The following is a 21,651-nucleotide window of genomic DNA, read 5'->3' as shown; positions in this document are numbered from 1 at the left end:
GGGTAAGACATTACCTCTTCTCTCACATGACACCCCCCCCTATCTCTCTCTCTCTCTCTCTCTCCCTCTCTCCTCTCTCTCTCTCTCTCTCTCTCCTCTCTCTCTCTCTCTCTGTTTATACTAATACAGAACATGAGACGATATTTACCTGTAACAACAAATACTGGCTCTTCCCCTCTGACGGGTGTCTTTATGTAGGTGTTGGTCTTGGCACGAAGAGCTTTGATCTTGCATCCTGGAACAAAGAAAAATACATATTAGGATAGGAATGAAGGAAACGTTAAAATAAGAGTTAATGGCGGGAACAAAGTCCTAAATCTTCTAAGACATTTTACGCCACATTATACGTCAATAAACAATTGCTTCACCTCTTCAGATTATGTTGAAGATATTGTCAACCTTCAAACATCGACAGTAAAAATGAAGCATCAACATATGGATAACCAATGTGTTTTGATATAAAAAGGACAACAATTGACTGTCAGCCTCTTTCACTACAAGTAAAGTAAAAATTAATGATGTGATAAATACCTGATGTTGGATTGGCTTATAGGAGAACTGAAATCATATCACTTGTAGCGAAGTTAGTCAAGTTTGAGGCAACCGGATTTTTCCATGATAGTTATAACAAAAACCAATTTATTAGCAAGGCTTAAATTTTATCACCAAGGTCTTGTTTATCACGAACAGAACATATTAAACCTAAATACTCGCCCTAACTTTACCATTCGACTATAATCGATATCACGAAATACAATGCGATATATTATTCAAGGGACTAAAATTGGTACTTGGTTACCGAAGCAAGAAAAACTTAGGATAGTTTTTTTGTTAACAAATCAACGTCATTTACTCATTAAAATAAGTCCCTCACAAGTCGTTGACCGTCTTGGACCAGTCCACTAACTCATTCGTTGGTGCCAGACGTAAAGGAAGGGAAAAATATTTAAAATGAAAGTAACAAAACTGGACAAAGCTGACGAAGATACAGCATTAATATTTATCAGTATTCAGACAAAAAAAAAATCATTTAACATCAAGAGGTTTAATAATCGCTACAAACCAGCAATATTTCACTTTCTTTGGCAAACAACCACGATGTATTTTAAAACCTATTATATACTTCGACACTACCAATCTGTGGTGAAAGCAAAATTAAGTTCATGCAGGAACACTTATCAAAATCTCTCTCATCACAGTCAGTCACTGGGGGTAGAAATGATGCGATGAATTCAACATCACCTACAAATTAAAGATATATAAAATGCTTAACGTATGCAATAACCAGGGGTCAAGAGGTTAGTCGAATGACCCCTAAAGACGGGAAAACGTGAGACGACGACCGTGAACTCCACACAGCCTTCCCACCCCATTTCCCCGGAAGTCTTCACAAGATATTTCAGAGCAGATGTTGCAATGTTTTAACCAATATCAAGGTCCAATATTTATATATAGATATAATAGTAAGGGAACTTTTTCTCCACACTTTTATCAGGCAAATGAGTGTCCTTTACATGGGAGATTATTTTTTCTAAGTGGAATGTAATGAGTGAAATCTTGTAGTTTTAAACCCACATGAAAAATCCAAAATGATTTCAGAAATAACCCTGGCTAAAAAGATACATGGCACAACCTTATGTATAAATATCAAAATCCTTGAAAAACATTAATAAAACAATAAAAGGGCATATTATAAACTTGACTATAACCTTTAAAAATTTCACAACCCAAATTACAAAATGTGAAATTCAGTTCAAGTCTGTCGTTAGAAGACCCTTAAACCCCCCCCCCCCCTCTCTTTCTCTCTATTCCGACAGATGGGGTGGTAAGAACACATACGCTAATGTGCTAGGAGGCAGAAAGCAATGATGGCGAGATATTTTCAATGTCAATGTCAAAAGAAAAGTCTCTCCCTCCTGTAGTAGTCTCCCCCCCCCCCACTTTCACCGTCCCCTAGCAAGGAGGGGTTAGGACGAAAGGGGGCCGGGGGCCTACTCCCCAGAGGATCATAATGGCGTGGCACTCTCGCTCTCGGTAGATTTCATTGCACAGATTCCCCAGTTTTTTTTTTTTTTTAAATGATAATTTTTCTATATTTTTCTTCTTCATCGCGACCTCAATAGCAAATGAATGCGAACTATAAATAGGAATACATTAAAATAGTTCCAGCTGCTACAATAGAGCAAAGGGGCTCACAGAGGTTGATCAACATTCATTTTACAATCAACTCACGTTTTCAGGTGCACTGGACCGAGAAGGGAGGCCAGCGACTGTTTTGAGGGAATCTCCTCTACCTGACTCGGGATGTGCGCAGAAAGCCGTGGAAAAATGTTCATAGCAGGGAACTCAATGGTTCTAGACCGAAATTCTTTCTTGTATCTACAAAAGGATATTTGCCAAAAATATAAAAAGTAGATGAAGTTATTTGTTAAGATGCCTCCTCCTAGCCTCCATACCTTTAAGGAACCACCAGCCAGTGAAATTAACATGGTACCATTCAAGATACCCATTGCAATCAACAGCATATTCCTCCCACACCAACATCACAGTCTCTTACCCAACCCCCAGGGGCAACCTATCCCCTAGGCATGCCAATCCCCGAACAGGGGTAACCAACCAACCCCTCCTCCCCTTCACAGTTTCCGTCCAGCGTGCCAATGACCTACTGACAACGCAAGACGCAACAGAGACTGAGCTGCAACCGTGAGTTCAAGGCTTCAAGCCTGTTTCCAGATCACCTGAGCCACGGAATGGAAATGGAAAATAAGACATGTTTTATGGAATTAACTTTTCATTGGTGAATATGAAGAAAACACTACAGAAATCTCGTTTTCATTTTTTCCTCCCTCCTTACCAAAAAAAAAAAAAGAAAAATTAATTTCAAACAAAGGCAATGAAATTTGGGGGTCAGTGCTATGTAAGGAGCGAAAGCTCTGGGCAAACTGGGCGTGTTGAGTGGCAATGAAAGAAACTAACAAATTGTCATGAAAAATCAGTTGGGGATAATGGTTACATAATTTTATCCTCCATTTTCAATTTAATTACTTGTTTACATAGGTATCCCTCTAATTCCTTCATTGCAGTAAACTTTTGAAAGCATTTAGTCTGCATGCATTATTGACCAAACCTTTGTGTACTGCTAAAACAACCCCGTTGTTCCATTCACTTATATCCAGCCACGGGTGAAAAATTGAAAATATCCCTCTGGTTAACATTTCAATAATCGATATAAAGTTTTCCCGTATTTCATATTGGATAATCGTTTAAAAGAGAGAGAGAGAGAGAGAGAGAGAGAGAGGAGAGAGAGAGAGAGAGAGAGAGAGAGAGAGAGAGAGAGAGAGAGAGAGAGAATTTATCCCAGCAAGCGCATGCCATCACCCACATTCCACAACAATCTGGCCACAGACAACCACTCCCTTTCAATTCTCCTCCTCGTACTCTTTATCCGGGTTGTAGAATCTTCAATCTTCATGGTTTATGAATGAAGGAAAACGGCCTTAACTATAAACACCGGTATTCAAGTCTCTGTACGTTTCGAATGCTGTAATAGTTCTGTTTACACAGTCCAAACTGTCTTCGTTTTAAATGAAGGGGTTTTGTCAATGTACGCTACTTCGCTCAGTATACCAAAACACTCGTAAATGTACTAAAATATCAACCTCGACACTGAAGACCAATATTGCCGCCCAACGGTACATAAAAAAATTACCGCTTTTGGTGATACAAATTAAGAGAAAGTCTGACAAAGAGAGAAGTGATCTTCCCAGATGCTTCGGGACGAATACAACAAAGCCCATGTAATACTTTGGAACAAACATTTTCTCATGAGAAGAATCGAGTTGATGCAAATATCATTTGGAGGAACATAAGCAGTGGAGGAGGACGGGCAAATTGAAGGTGAAGGTGGAGGAAGAGTAGGAGGAGGAGAGGAGGAACCTGAAGACAGTAACGACCGGATGCCCTTGAAAGGGAGTGAGCCCAGCAAGAACTTCTACCGACGACGGGATGCTTTGGAGGGATCGGTGGTACACGCGATCTTCGCTTCTACTTATTGAGAATTTAATGACAACCTTTAAACAGAGAGAGAGAGAGAGAGAGAGAGAGAGAGAGAGAGAGAGAGAGAGAGAGAGACGAGAGAGAGAGAGATGAGTTTTAAGCATCTTTATTTCTAGTAAGCATAGGATAATAACACCTACTAGATATATGAGAGTTTACTAGTTTCAAGCATCTTAATGTCTAGTGAGCCTAGCATTACAGGACAATCGATAATCTATGTAGAGTACGACAAAATACGCAGGTACGTGGAGGTGAAATAAATAAAGAAAATGCCAAGGCAACGTGTCCGTCCAAATGTGCGCGCGCCCTTGAAAATGATTGTGGTGAGATCAGGGGACATTGGCATTTGTACCTCTCTCTCTCTCTCTCTCCTCTCTCTCTCTCTCTCTCACAGAGCACGTCATGTTTTTTTTCTTTCAAAGATACGTCAGGAGAAAATAAATTAGAAAGATTTACTAAAGATATATGTAATGCGATAGTAATAAAACTCTTAATATGTACATAAATTGTCCAGAAGAAAAACACTGCACCACTGGGTTCCTGCCACCGAATTCCCTAAGCATACGATCAGAAGAAACACGTATTACTTGATTCTGGATGGAGATAACACTTAGATTAATTCTCTTCACCTAATTACTAATGTATGATGGCACAATTGGTTTGATGCACCTTATCTTATCAATTTGTCTTACAGATTGGTGCGTTGACAATCTGATTCCTTTAATGTGAAAAAGGAGCAATTTCTAGTTTCCGTTTTAGCTGCCAACGTAAAGTTAAATTCGCTTTCCCATTCAAAACAATTAGCGAAACTGCCGCCCCCCCCCCCCACCCCCAAGTTCATATAGTATTTATAGTATTACTAGACTAGTTACTTTTCCCTTGGAAGAACAATATCAACGTAATATTCGTAGCTTCATATTTCACAAACAACACGCTCGTCTTATCTTTACTTCTTCAAAGATAAAATGCAAAGTTCAATAACACGTCTCTGCAGATCTATGTTTACTGCATCATTACCAAACCAAAAATAGTTCCACCTCTAGACTACAGTAATTTCCTGAACCACTTATTCTACCTTTTATTACGTAGCAGGGGTGTCTTTATTTCACCTCAAGGGAGGGGGGTGAGGGAGGAAGGGGGGGGGGGATTAATTCATGCTACGAAGCTCTCACGTATTGCAATTCTACCCACACAAATCATCATGAAAAAGGGACAAAAACAAAAAGAGCGAGAACAGTCTGTCTGTCTGCCTGGCGAGTTGGGTTAAGTGACCGGTCGCCCTTGAAAGTTTAGCTCCGGCAGAGAACTGAGGGAGAGGGGGGGGACACTTGGCCCTTCCTAGTGGGGGAGGGGGGTGTGTAGAACACTTGCCCATCCCCTTACCACCCTAAAATCAACCTCTCAAGCAGACCACGTGAAATCTTTCTGAACAAATGCTTTCTCAATTTTGACTAACTGAACACAGGTGGTGTTTGACAGCGTTGAGTTCAATGTTATTCCGGCTTTTTTGTCTCCTAGGTTGGAGAGGATGGAAGAAATACTACCAGGGATTACGTAAGGTTAACTTCGCTGTGCATTCACCTTGCGACCAGCAAACCACCACCCCCTTCAACCCCCACCTATAACCATGAAATGACTCTCCTTTCCTTCCCCCCTCCCAACACCACCTGGTCATAACAAATTATATACTCGAAGCATGAGAATACTGTGATGCAGATTAATGAAGAAAATTTACTTTTTCTCTCATTTTCATCGGAGGAATGAATTTGAGAACATTTCTTCTCTCTCATTTTCATCGGAGGAATTTCAGGAGAAAATTACATTTTCTCCCATCTGAATCTGGGGAATTTCAACTGAAAAAAAAAATCTTCCTTACATCTTAGTCTGGGGAATATCAATGAAGACATTTCTCCCATTTTAGTCTGGGAAATTTCAATGAAGAAAATTAACTTTATGTGGGGGTTTTCAGTCAGGAAAATGACTTTACTGTGGAATTTCAATGAGGAAAATAACTTTCTCTCCTATTTTATTCTGGGGAATTTCAGGTGAAGAAAATTACTTTTTCTCCCATTTAGTCTGGGGAATTTCATGTCCGGGATGGAGATATCAAGTCGGAAACGATTCAGTGTGGACCCTCACCTTCAAGCAATACACACACACACACACATTCCAATATGATGCAATAGATTCGTGGTGAATGACCAGAGAGAGAGAGAGAGAGAGAGAGAGAGAGAGAGAGATAAATGGGTGTACCCAATGAACGTTGTACAGTACGTTGGAGTAAATGATCTTCATACAATTTACTCGTACTCCGTAACCCCTTCACACAGTAAATAAATCAAGAATACATCCCTCTTACTTTCCTTGCTAACAACTACATTGCTAAAGTAAGCCTTACGAAGACTGCTAGTCCCTTTTGGGTAAGGGCTAAATCATACCAGTCCTAAAGACAACAAAAATATCTGCAAAACTGATTAAAACAAAGCTGTGCTATTGTTTTAATGATAATGTGTCAAGCATTATTGTAGTAATGCTCTCTTAATAACGTTATAATCTTCAATTGCTTAGTTTTTCAAGGAACAAATAAACAAAACAGGAGTAAAAAAAAAAAAAAAAAAGTACGTGAAAGAAGCAGGTGTAATGAACAAATTTGACGTCTGCTTAGTTTCTCAAATGTGTTGAAAGCATATCGTTAGATATCCCCTTAATAAAAAATTCCTCTCTCTCTCTCTCTCTGAGAGAGAGAGAGAGAGAGAGAGAGAGAGAGAGAGAAACCGATGATAACAGCATGCCCATTAAAACTAAGTTTTTGTTTTCATCCTGGCCAGTATAAGTTACACTTGAATCTCTCTCTCTCTCTCTCTCTCTCTCTCTCTCTCTCTCTCTCTCTCCTCTTGCAATTTGTGCTACACTAATAGCTCAACAAATCCAAGTTGTGACTTTGATCTCTCTACGAGCGACGAGGACAAAGTCAATTCTGATTGTGGAGACATCTCAAGGTGGTTTGGGGCATTACCACAGCAAATGATGATTCGACAAGCAATAAGAACAGATTGTAAGCATAAACACACCCACAAAGAACTACAAAGACGACTGGCAACAAAGGAAATTATCCCACATCATCAGACAAGAAGAACCAAAATTATTGTGGGGTGTCTGGACTGAAAGATTCAAAATGTCTGGTCCGGATTAGAGAGAATTGACAAGGGCACTGGAGCGCAATGCCCACACGGAGGCAAATGGCGTTTGTTTTGCTATTACGGCGTCTACGTAGCTACCGGCAGCATCAACACTATATTACTACCGATGTTGCATTTCGCCGATATCTGTTGAAGCAGAGCTGTTGTTTTGCCCTCAGGACTGGTCATGCCCCCTCCCCTCCCCCCCCTCCCGACCTCTTCCTCTTAAAAGGCTCCCTCGTAAAATCATAGCAAAAACATTTCTGGCCTTGAACAACAACCCCAACCCGCCCAAAGTGCAGATCCTAAGAACCAAGGACTGCTGCGGGAGTGTGGTCCTACTCCATAACTTCATCTATTGCATTGCAGTTCTCGGGTGAGAGAGAGAGAGAGAGAGAGAGAGAGAGAGAGAGAGAGAGATGCAGGATTCAGGGGAATGATATGCTTCCTGTTACAGCTTATATCCAATAATTGTGCAAAACTCCTTTTAACCAAAGGCATCTGTGACTGGACAACTATTATACCCTCGTTGGTATAAACAGACAGCAAAACTAATGAGAATTACAAATATTGAGAAATAAAATTAATAAAATACTCAATATAAAAATATAAATTGAAAAATATATAAACCACTAACACCATAAAATTACTAGATAATAATGTCCCTATCGGTAAACTTATGCAAAATTGCATAAAGTATCCCCCCCAAAAAAAAAATACTTTGTTAGTAAAAACTCTTACAAACCCCGGCCGCCTTACCGTTAGCCTCAATAAAGAAACAATATATACAGTAGGAAAAGAAGTTACATTTAAATTAAAAAAGTAAAATTGAATTGCTTGTAACTGTACTGTAGACTGGGTGTGTATAAATCTTATTGGATTTTATTTTTCCTTTTTTAACCATCATGTAAAAAAAATCCGTAAACGGTGTAAGGAAGGCATTCGAGCCTACTCAAAGTTGCAAGCAAATACACCCTATCCCCTTTCCCTTCCCTTTGTTCCTTACAGCCTGTCACCTGACACAACGCCGGGGTTCTATGACCCAGCCGCTCTATCATCCATCCCCTGGGGGCCTGTAGCCCTCTCTCCTCGCCCTACTGCTGGCGCAAACTGAGCTGCCTTTCTTGGAATCAAACACACTGAAGGAACTTTTGTTAGAAAATGAACCTTCGCCGACCCGTCTAGCCTTCTTCTCCCCAGAACAGATGGTTGGCCACGTGGTTATTGATCTAGCAAGATGAACCTCATGTCCACCTTCTCATTCATTTCTACCTGGGGTATTGGTAATGATGAAGAAACTATCAAGTCATTTCATCGAAATGTCAATGCCTACTAAGTGAAGTTTTTACCCACCACTAAGATATGTTACCCGTTGTTTTTAGTTTTCGAGGAAACATCGTACCATGGGCTAAATTACAGTGCCTTCTTCAATTTCCTATTGAACGTTTCTTGGTAATTTACGACGGGTGGTAACCTCTTGTTCTCTTCCTCCCAACCGCCATTCCTTGATGACAAAAAATGCAAGACTCATTTCCTCCAATGCAGTGGGGCACTTATCTTCATAAATACTCTTGTAATTCTGAGAAATATATTGGGCTTCCTATGAATCGGGGGGGGGGGGGGGTTTAAAATATATATAAATGAACGAAGGTAAAGAAAGTAAATTTACTTGGACACTGAAAAACAGTAATTTACAAAATAAGGATAATTTAGTGAACATCAAATCTAAAACTGACTCAAAGTAAGACATCTTCAACCAAATACTTGCCCGTTTTCGAAGAAAGATGTAAATGCCACTGACAGCGACTACTTGGAAACAATTATATCTAACTTAGAAACTAGTTTTTCACAAAGAAACACGCCATCACTCGTTTCAGGCTTGCTCATGAGCTTGAGGTTTCACAGTATTAATTTCCATATTACAGTGCTACCCCGTTTTCAACTTGTACACGTCAAGTTTTTTTATAGCTATTTACATTATATATATATATCAAATGAAAACATATTAATTCGATTATCAAATACACCAACTACCACGCACGTGTTCAAGTTCGCCCACACTACACAGCAATTATCTACAAAACGGGAAAATGAAAGATCAACTTGACAGATATGCAGATTCTTAAAAGTTAATAGTATAATTACGGAATCGACATTCTATAGATTAAGGAGAAAACACAGCCAGCTCCTGGTTAAAGGGCTTTTAATTTATGAGAATAATTCAGTAATTAATAAGAAGCATGTACACATATCAGTGGTGGTTGCTACAGCTAACAAACAACAAAGCCAATCCTCATGACTGATTCCGATGAAAATTCGTGGAAAACTGTCTGCCAAAAGGGAGAGGCTTAGCAATAGAAGGTTCCACTATTACCATGATCCAAGCCTCTTTTTATTTTACACAATAACATACTGCAGTACGACTCCTTAGAACAGACTTTGGATAATATAAAGATATTTTCATCAACTGGGCTAAATCATTTAACCCTTCATAGAAGAAAAAAGAGAGAGAGAGAGAGAGAGAGAGAGAGAGAGAGAGAGAATAATCGTTATGCGGATTATCAAGCATATCTGTTGATGCAAAACCAATTTTAAACTGGTGTAAGGGCGGACATAATCATATCATCCCTCTTATTCAATTCCTGTCCCTCACCTGTTCTATGGTTGTGGCCTTCGGACCCTTTTCTATACAGCAGTCACATCTCTTCACCCATTAAGTGTATTTTTTTCCTTTTTCATAGAGGGTATAGTATTAATTATAATAAAGTCATTGAGGTGGCACGGACGAAAGAAGGGGGTCTACATTGCATATCAGTTAAAAAAAAAAAACCGCAGTGTATTTTATAGGAAGTTTGTTTAGACAAACTTCCTATAAAATACATTCGTTAATTACAGACTGGTTACCATTACAGCTACAGCCCTTACACTAGCAAGAATTATCTAGCGCTCTGTATAACAATAAAATAAAAACTGACTTTACCAGACGCAACAATACTGTACCCTTCATACGGTAAAATACTTTACCTTAAGAGTTCATTAATTCTCAGTTCATTTACTTCCTTTCCTCGCAGGCAGATCTTTCCCTATTGCAACCCTTGGGCTTGAAACATCCTGCTTTTCCACTAGAGTTATAGCTTAGCTAATAACAATAACAACAGCCCCTCCCTCATTTTATTAAGGCTTAAGCTATGGAAATGACAAGTGGTCTGCCATGCACCTCTTCATAAATAAACAAAAACACAAACTCTTGACAGTGACACCACAAGATCAACTTCGTCCTTCAGAAAGATATAAAAATGACTAACCAAGACCTCATCCAAAAGTGACTCGCCTTGAGACCTAAAGATTAAAAAAAAAAAAACAAGCTTGAATAGATACCCCTAAAACCACACACACAAAAATCAGCTTTACCGGCATCTCTGCTCTACCACCAAGTAAACCAGTGTCATCGAGAATTGAACCCGCAGTCAATATTCAAGGTCTGCATTACTGGTACCACTGCACGTACATCACACCTACCGTCATGGCTACGTCCTGCACCCCACCCTTGTTTATTAAGCTACCTGTAGCATATTAAACCTTTAGGAAATATTAAATTGGACACATTAGATACAGTATAATACACAGGACAATGAATCTCACCACCCATTCCCACATTAATCCATAAATTTCAAAAGCATTTTCTTGAAGGCAAAACAAATTCGTGTAAACTAGTAAACAGGATGCGTCTGACCACAGGAAAACAGCTTTTAAATCTTAAAAGAGTAATAATTCCCCATCTTGGTCGGAAGTGACGTTTCCAAATCCACTTAACACAGATAGATAAGTCGAGTATTTTTTCCAAGGTTACATTTTTTTTCTCATTTTTTACTCCAATATCTGCGAATTTCGACGATCCCTATGACATGTTCATGAAGAAGAAGCAGCCACACCCTATCAACAGTACATGCGATGATTTGACGCCGGCCTTGTCCATCAGAACTACGTCCCCAACGCTTGTGCAAAGTAAAGGTGCCCCGCCTAGCAACAACGCTAGGTACTCTAAAATCCCCCTCCCCTCCCCCCTCCACAACTTCCTATTTTGCCTTCAATGACAATAACCTCCCCTCGCCAAAGGGCCAGGCCCCTTCCCTCCCTATTCCCAGCCCCCCTTTAACCAATCACCTGTGTAACTCCTGACCCCAAACTAATCGATGGCCAGTCTATCAACGCCGCCACTTTATTCATTAGCTTTTCACTCGAGACCAATTACTACTATTAACTTCAGAGTAGGAATCCATGCTCGCCAAACGTCGTTACGGTATTTTACGAAAAAATTAAAAAAAGCTGAAATCTCTGTATACTGATAAGCCCATGACCAATTTCTTTATCAAGACCCATAACCAAATAGGAAAAGCAAGCAGCGTATTAACTATTGATACATAACAAAGGAGCGCGAACACATGCAACTCTTTCATCGTTCTTACGTGTTAACCACTAACCACTCTGACCAATAAAAAAAACCTGCATGTTAAAACTGACCAACAGCCACCCCCAAAAGAAATTAAATGTCACTCACCAAATTTCAGACGTAATATCGATTAAAAAGGCCCAACATTATTTTTATGATGTTGATCATTGTGCATTACAAATAAACATAACTGTTCAGGAGTCCAACGCATTCATGAAACATTTAACTATATCGAAATAGGAATTACACTATTGAAAACTTTGTACTTGTAAAAAGAAAGCCTTACTTTCCTTCAGTATGAGAGAGAGAGAGAGAGAGAGAGAGAGAGAGAGAGACAGACAGACTCCAGCCTATCACTCCCTAGCGTTGGGCCGGCCACACCCAGCATCATTTTGGATTCTTTAAAAATTTAAAGTTAAAAAAACCGATAGAGCCAAGCATGTAACGAGCAGATTCATACAATTTTGGATTTATGGATTCATTCAAATATTTACCACAGTCATGAGTGGAATAGTAATAAGCAACTACATTTAATGTACACTATTCCTATTTCGTTCAATAGCTTGTCCCGAAGGTCCAAAGTCATTTGCTAGGAAGACTCTTGTACGGAACGTGGCAAGACAATAAAAGAGCCAAGATAATACGCAAAATAACATGGGGCATGATAAGAAAAAAAAAGGAGAAATGAGGGTACAAAACCTGGGTACACTTTGAAGGACAAGACAAGGGCATCAGCATTTGATCACTAACAAAACACGCGCACATACATCCTGGGCCCTTCTTCCCTTTCACATTCTCCTTCGACAGACGACATAACGAATAAGGCATTGGGGAAAAATCATCGTATATCATTTTCAAATAATGGTTCACCTTCGCTGCCCACAGAGTACAGCAGGAGAACCCTACTTAAATGGGCACTGGGGTTCGAGTTTAAGAAATGGAATGCGTAGCCTCGTACATAAGCGGGCGACTTGTCCCTTGTCTCAAGTCCCCTAGAATGAATAAGATATATATATATATATAATATATATATTATATATATATAGAGAGAGAGAGAGAGAGAGATATATATTATATATATATATATGTATATATTGTTTAAAGTGCTTAAGACGACCCACCACCCCTTTCCTTTGTCCTGCTGTGGAATAGCAATAGCCGATATAAATATACTAGTTCGTTTGAAAATCTATGACTGGTGATGAATGTTTCATGTGTTGATAATAAAATTTATCTTACTACAAAAAATATCTAAAAACCTAATAAAATGTGTACAATGTCACAGAAATCCAATAATAAAAAATCCCCCCAAACAACAGCAGCAGCAACATACAAATGCCTATCCCGAACTTCATATCCTGACTTTCACTTGCCCATTCCCTCCCTCTTCCAGGAACCACCTTTTTAATATCATACCCAAATTTATGATTCCCCGCCATAACAACGCCCAAGAGAGAGAGCAAGACACACCTCCGAAAATTACTCTCTCGACTGCCGGGAACACTTCTATCCCTTCGCCTACTTTTACGACACACTAAAACAATTAATTGGCTGTCATTTAGACCTTAACACCCGATATGGTCTGGAACGAATTTTCTGGCTTAGGAGATTCATCCGCGTCAAATAAACACACACAATGAGAGAGAGAGAGAGAGAGAGAGAGAGAGAGAGAGAGAGAGTACTACTGCGTCTTAAAAAATCCATACAAGCGAGGTCATCACAGATTTTCTTATCGTTATTGAATATTTCACAATGAAACACTGAAGTCTTCCTATAGCAAGGGCGCATATATATATATATATATATAATATAATTTATATATATATATATATATATATATATTTATATACATATATATATTTATATAAACACGCACATATATATATACAGTACACACAAATGCAAGCATACACGACATTATAATCTTTGTTCTCAAGGTCCACATTAGATCCTATTCCTGTACAAATTGCTTGTCAATAGCAATTCCTTTCGCAAACAAACATCAATACCTCCTAAGCCATTGCATGACATCCAGACTCAATAAGAACTGCGCTCTCAGACGTACAAAAAGAGGAACGCACATGAAGATCCTCATGCAACCACCGGCATACCCTAGCAGGTCAGGTGTCCCACAAACGTGACTTCTATTTAAAACCGAGACAGACCAGACACCAGACTAATGTACATAAACCCAACAAAGCTGATGAATTGACATTAAACCCAATCAATATGTTTATACACTGATAATGAACTGACTTTTCTTAATGAAGTATACAAAGAAAATATATTTGTTATTATCAATTATTATTATTAGCAATAATTTGCTAGCTAAACTACAGCGCTACTCTGAAAAGCAGAATGCTTTAATCCCAAGGACTCTAATAGAGAAATATAGCCAAGTGACGAAAGAAATAAGGAAATAAACTTTAAGAAAAAACAATGAACTTAAAATATTCTAAGATAAGTAGCACCATTAAAATAGATCTTTCATATGTAAACAATAAAAACAACAATCGCCAGCCATTTCAACATTTTGATAGAAAACAATTGTTCAAACGTGTATAGAAAATGTTTACAGTCCATAACCAAAAAAAATTACCCCACCCCAATTCACTTCGATTCCTCCGTGGGAAACTTAAGAGCAACAGCCAGAAGGAAAAGGAAGGAAATACGCGAAGATTCGCTGATGAACTCCAATCAGAGCCAATCACAACGCGGGTCTTTTACCAGCGACTTCCTTTCTCGAGTGACATAAGAAACCCTCAAATTTCCGGCTGTCGTTACAAGGACCTTTTTATACAGAGCATGCACACACACATACGCCAACAGTCACAGGATCTTGCACTCTGCTTCCTCTCTTTCTCCTGTCACTTTCAGAGAGAGAGAGAGAGAGAGAGAGAGAGAGAGAGAGAGAGAGAATGTAAATATATATATATCATATATATAATATAAGAGACGTAAATATATATGTATATATATATATAATATGAGAGAGAGAGAGAGAGAGAGAGAGAGAGAGATGAATTATGGAAGGATGTAAGGAACCTGAAGAACTGACATGGCTTGAAATGTTAGTAAAGAAAGAAAATAAAAACACGTTCACGAGGGAAGGGTTGAATTTTATGAAATGAAAGAAGTGGGAGCCAGTAGTAGTAGTAGTAGTAGACGATGACACAGAAGTAGATGGAAGGGAAGGCCACTACTAGTAGTAGTCGATGACACAAAAGGTGGAGCCAGGAATAAAGAGAATGAGTTGGTGGTGGTCTGAGCGAGCGGACACGCCGAGGTTGTGCTGACCTTGACGATTCGCGCGGGTGCAATGATCGCACCTTTACGTATGCCACAGCCAGTCGCACGCCCATACCCACTTCTCATCGGCCTCTTGGGGCCGCCCGCCAGGCCGCCCGCCCGCCCACAGATAACAACATACTCTAGAAATCAATTCTTTATATTGTATGTGATTACAATTTCTAGAAACCAATTTTTTGTGTGAATACAAGTATATACTCCTAAGCATGATCATTGATATATATATATATATATATATATAACTATATTGCCGCCTTCGTGACAAAATGCGGTACAGTCTCTTTAAACATTAACCTCCTATAATTGTTAATTTGAAACTTCACAGTCCCTCTACCCTACATCAGTGGCAAAGAAACTTTTAAAGAAAATATAAGACAGGACACCTTAGGGTTAAAGGCGAAGAAATTTTTTTTCCACACAGAGAGAGAGAGAGAGAGAGAGAGAGAGAGAGAGAGAGAGTTAAAAGTATATTCCACAGAAAGTATTATCCGCTGGCAAATAAGTGCCATGATTTCAGGAGAAAGGACTAGGTGGAATCCGGGTCCTTTGAACTCTGACCTAGCGGCGTACCCTTGGTCTTGGGAACCGAGTACACCGTGTTCCTAAACACTTTGGGTTTATTACTTATCTATACACGTAGATTTCTGAACGAAGGTATTTGAACTTAAAAAAAAAAGTTTTCATTAACAAGAGGATAAAAACGAACCTTTACCCTATCAAAACCTTTACCATAACAAAAAAAAAAAAAAAAACTTTCCTAGGTTATAAATGTCACACAAAGGTCCTAGTTAAAAGGTAAATTATTGTCTAATACACCAACAATTCTATTAAATGATATTTCAATATGCTAATTAAAACACTCTAGAACACAGTACATTATTTCAGTATGCTAAATAAAATACTGCAGAATAGTACATTATTACAATAGGCTCATTCAAATATACTAGAACACAGTACATTATTTTAACATGCTAATTAAAATGCTCTAGAATAGTTCATTATTTTAATAAGCTAATTAAAATTCTAGAACAGTACATTATTTCAGTATGCTAATTAAAAAACTCTAGAAATTATTTCAATAAGGTAATTAAAATGCTCTAGAACACAGTAAATTATTTCAATAAGGTAATTAAAATGCTCTAGAACACACTACATTATTTCAATAAGGTAATAAAAAAAAACTCAAGAGCACATTACATTATTTCACTAAGGTAATTAAAATGCTCTAGAGCATATTACATTATTTCAATAGGATAATTAAAATGCTCTAAAACACATCACATTATTTCAATAAGGTAATGAAAAAACTAAAGAACACATTACATTATTTCAATAAGGTAATGAAAAAACTAAAGAACACATTACATTATTTCAATAAGGTAATGAAAAAACTCAAGAACACATTACATTATTTCAATAAGGTAATTAAAAAAACTCAAGAACACATTACATTATTTCAATAAGGTAATTAAAATGCTCTAGAGCACATTACATTATTTCAACAAGGTAATGAAAAAACTCAAGAACACAACATTATTTCAATAAGGTAATTAAAATGCTCTAGAGCACAGTACAAACCCAAATGAGGGATAGAAGTGGGGGGTGGGGGTGGGATGGGGGGGAAATGGCGTGGGTTTGCGTAAATCTGGCTGTGTGGAATGCACATAGGGGAGGCGGGAGACCCTATTATCCGCCATCCCCATATAAGGAATCTCTCTCAGCTCCACCCACCGCCTACGAACCACAAAACCAAAAAACCCCCTTTATGAATCTCGTACCCATTCCTTCAACCACCCTACCACTACCCAGGACCCATCCCTATCCTACAAGGTCCTTTTCCTATTCCCTCCTCATCCTTCTCACATGCCTCCCCTTGTCCGCCCACCACCCCTATTTTTTTTTTTATCTTTTTTTAACATGAAATGTAAACCAGTGTCTTTCTGCGGTTTTGAAAATATTTAATTATAGCCAATTTACATTGAATATTATATAACTTTAGTTTTTTAATGAAGGTTAATAGAAAAATTCTCTATTACTTTCATGCTGCTTGCCCCCCCCCCCCCCCCCACACACACACACACACAAAAGACACCATCGACAATCACGTCAAAAATGTTTAAATGAACTTCAATCAAAACTTAATTTTCCCTTTCATGGCTATAATACTTATTTTATTCTCATCCAACGGATGTGAATTCGCCACACTCTAACATTAACATATATATATATATATATATATAAATACAAAGTAAATATATACCATCTACGAATTGAGGAATGCGAAGAAACAAAAGTATATTTTGACCTGAATTCTGAAATCGGCCATTAAATGACTATCCTCTCGACAATGACTGTTCAAGGAGACGAGTTAGGCCTAAAACGATTCACTTCTACGCCTTCCAATTCTCCCCCCCCCCCCCCCCCGCCCACTCCAACTCCGACATCATACGCAGCTGACGCCTTTAGCCTAATGAAACTACGTATGGTTACAGAAACTACTCTCACTGTAACCACTTTAACAAAAAATATACTAATTGAACTTACATCTTCAATTCTAATGTTTGTGGTTTAGACACATATATATAATGTATGTATGTATGTATGTATGTATGTATGTATGTGTATATATATATATATATATATATATATTAGTTGCTGACAAACTATTCGTATTGTAATGATAAAAAGGAACATGGCGCCACACAGTAACATCAGGATGGCACCAACTAGAACTATAAAATACTATACCATGGATGGCTTGCATGTAAATGGTTACCAGGGTTCTTAGTCATACACACCTGCAAAGAGAAAAACATAAGCATTAAATTAAGGATACCAAATACACAGTACATGTGCGGCAACATGAATGGATTCTAAAAATCTACGGTAATTGAGACTGCTAATACAAGACAAAATGTATTTGTATCATAAATAAGTCTTAAAAATACAAGATATTTGGTTCCAATGCAATGGGGAACCAGACTGGAGTGATATAATTCCAACATAATGGGGGAAATTCATCTAGCATTTCATCATACAGTATAACATGTGTGTTCTAATGTCATGGACTTATTCATGAGCAGTCTGCATTTATTCTCGCACAATTCCTCACGATTTTATTTATATTATTATTACGAGCAGGTAATTCCCACGAAAGGTGTCACAATTACAAAAAAATTAATATGATCCATAACGACTACACAAGTGTTAAGGCCCACTTTGGTTATATAAATACCGAGACGAGACGGACACAAAGAACAGACGCCAGACAGAATTTGCTGGACTTTTTTTTTTCTGTGCACCCAATGGACCCAATGAAGTCCTTTCAGGGCCGACTATCCTGATGAAGGAACACCTATTAGGATTCTCTTCGTCCAACCAACTCGACATCTAACCTGGGGAGGAAGAACCTTACCTTAACCTTGGTTTCTCTCTCTCTCTCTCTCTCTCTCTCTCTCTCTCATATGTGTACACACACACACATATATATATATATGTGTGTGTGTGTGTATATATATATACACATACAAAAATAAATGGCAATATATTGACTAAATTAAGAAAAGGAAACTATGAATTATTGGTCGGAACGTAAAAATGCGCGTCTTTAGTAACTAAGTTATAAGAAATCTATTATGAAATAAATATGCATCTTTAATAACAAAGAAAGTTATAAGGAATCTATTATGAAATAAATAAGAATTACATCCGTTAAACCTCACAAAAATAACTCATCATTATTCTAATAAAATATTCCACGTCAAAAGGATTCCAATAGCAAACTTGATAAAATTACTAAACACTAAAAAAAAGGAAACATTCTAAATCTGGTGTGAATTTCATTTATTTTTCAACAGCTGACCGGGGGCCGATAAAGTCAAGAGAGTGATGCAACCGTTTTCATCAACAAACTCGCTTCACATAAAGAGAGGGGCAAGGATTATACTTGAACCCAAAAAGCGCTTTTTCTTCCTTCTTCCCTGTCCCCGTTAAAACCAGGCTCTCCTCTTCATACCCTCGGTTGCATATCATGAGTACGACCAGTAGTAGTGGCACAATCCCCAAACATCGCTTATCTTGGTAAGCGCCACCAACCACCACCACCACCTCGGCCCGAAAATAAAAACCCTCCTTATCGTAGCAGCTGTGGCAGACACGTCCTGTTGTCATCTGCGTGATGGATGTCACTTGTAGTTTCCATTATTTTGAGAGAGAGAGAGAGAGAGAGAGAGAGAGAGAGAGAGAGCTACATTGAATGAAATCTGAAGAATGAAAGATATTGATTCGTTAATGCCTGGAGAGAGAGAGAGAGAGAGAGAGAGAGAGAGAGAGAGAATCCTACATTGAATGAAACGCTAAAGAATGGATGATAGATTAGTTAGTGTTTGTAAATATAACATCAAGATGGGATGCATTATAAATCGCTGAAACAGCAGGGTTCGGGAAAAAAAATTATTGAGATGATTGAATTGCCAAACGAAACCTAACAAGACGATCCGTTAATAAAAATGTATGATATAAAACGTGCTGGAATACTGAGAAATGCGGAAATACACAGTAAAATATCAAAATAATGGATGATAGGTGGACTAATAGGTGAAGTTCAAATTAAAGATGAATAAAAACTTTTAAGATTTCCTGAAAGTATTTTCTTAATATCGTGATTTTATTCTGACTAAATCATTCTTATTGCTGCGTTCATTTTTATTCATTTCTTTTTCATTAGACGAGGCATGTTAAGAATACATACACGTGATCAATTACGACCAAATTAACTAATTCTCACTCTCTCTCTCTCTCTCTCTCTCTCTCTCTCTGGGACAACCGCGTGGAGGGTATTCGCAACTACCACTACCAAGAACAAAGAACTTCGTGGGGGGAACAAAGACCACCCCAAAGACTAAATAACCTCTTGCCTACCAGATAAAAAAAAACACACACTTTTAACCCCTCCTCCCCCGACAAACATCACCCACACATGCACAAACACACACACAAACAGCCACTCGTCATCCAATTACCACATCCCCAACCGGCATAAGGCAACAGTGTTTCCGGTCCTCTTCTGATTAAATCTATTAAAGACTCTCTCTCTCTCTCTCTCTCTCTCTCTCTCTCTGATAAAGATATCTTATAAATCGGTCATTCCGGATATACATACAATTCATGGTCCATTATATACACACACATAAACAAGGAACAATAATCTCTCTCTCTCTCTCTCTCTCTCTCTCTCTCTCTCTCTCGATTAAACTTACACATCAGCCATCCGGATACACAAGTCAATCCATGGTCCTTCTTACTTAATAAATATACAGAGAAGGAACACTTATAAGCCGTCCTGAGGAACTTGAGTCTCAACTGGTATCCCTTCTCGGAGGATCCAATATGAATACTGAATAACAGAAAAGTCGCTATTCGCTCCCAGAATAAATAAGGATGCACTTGACCTTCAAATCTCATTCTTAAACCATATGGCGAGAAGTACCGTCTACATCAGTTCCAATGCAGTTTACTCCTGACAATGAAGTCAGTGTGCTCATTTCGGATGGTTTTTGTGACCTTTTTTATTTTTTTTTTCTATGCAGTTGGCTTCTTTTTTATCCTCACGGATTCATAAGATGTTGCCAGTAATTTTATGGTTAATGTAAACTGATAAAGAGCCCAGCAAGATATTTCTGCCACTAATTTTATGGTTAATTTAAACTTGAGGCCAGCAAGATATTTCTGCCATTAATTTTATGGTTATAGTAAAATAATACGAAGCAAGTATCTAAGGAACAAGATATTTACTCTTGATTTATTTAAATAACTGAAACAAGGACAAGCTGACCAAAGCATTCCAAAGGAACTGGAGTACGAAGAAATCCTTAAAGCGAAGTCAATCGACCCCTTCTTATCTATAAAAACCAAAAAAATATCCCCGGAAATACTGCAGCAAAACCAACCACCTCTTGAAGAGATATTATGATGAAGGGACTTCGGTCCGACTCCCACAAGACAAGAGAAGCCCACCAACCCCCCCCCCCCCCCCAAATCACCCGGAACCCCTCACCCTCACCCACAAACCTGCGAAGACACACCCCACCCCGTCAACCTTACAGACTCCCACATCACCAAACCCCCCTTCCCCAGCCTTCTCCGTCATTATCCTCCGAGTCTAATGACCTTCTCCCACGACACACAAAGAGAGTGCGGCTAAGAATGCTTTTATCGTGAAAATCAGTCACTCATTTGCTTTTATTAAATTACGAGGAAAGGGAGGAAGATTATGAATAAACAATCACACCCTTATTTGCCCGAGTAGGTAATGGTGGACTCACCATAAAAAAAAAAATAAATAAGCAATACCGGCGATGGAGCGATCAATGACCAGCATGAGATGTTTACGATCAATGGATACATTTTTCATCCACTTCTCCACAGTACATTCAAGGTATGACACGTGACGGCGCTCATGGACTGTGTGGAATCACTTCAACGCAGAGGGAAGGGGGAGAGGGGAGAAGCCATAAGGTAAGGAGGGAGGGAGGGGAAGGGGACCAGAAGGTAAGAGGAATAGAAGGGGGACCTCACTGGACAGCGTGGGTGAAAAGATCTACCATGACGACAAAGGAACGTCGATGAGGGCGACTTGGAAAAAAGCTAGTCCATGAC

At 38.6% G+C, this 21,651-nt stretch overlaps 1 protein-coding gene across 1 annotated transcript in view; it reads right to left on the bottom strand.

Moving 5' to 3' along the window:
• The window catches only part of LOC137633177 (RNA-binding protein MEX3B-like), a 92,877-nt gene that overhangs the window by 15,798 nt on the left and 55,428 nt on the right, over nt 1-21,651 (bottom strand). The window contains exon 2 of the mRNA XM_068365334.1: nt 149-250. Within this exon, the coding sequence (XP_068221435.1) occupies nt 149-250 (102 nt within the window). The remainder of the gene's footprint in view (nt 1-148; nt 251-21,651) is intronic.

This window comes from Palaemon carinicauda, chromosome 42, assembly GCF_036898095.1.
Source record: "Palaemon carinicauda isolate YSFRI2023 chromosome 42, ASM3689809v2, whole genome shotgun sequence".
NCBI lineage: Eukaryota > Metazoa > Arthropoda > Malacostraca > Decapoda > Palaemonidae > Palaemon > Palaemon carinicauda.
This window is presented reverse-complemented; position numbering and strand designations above follow the sequence as displayed.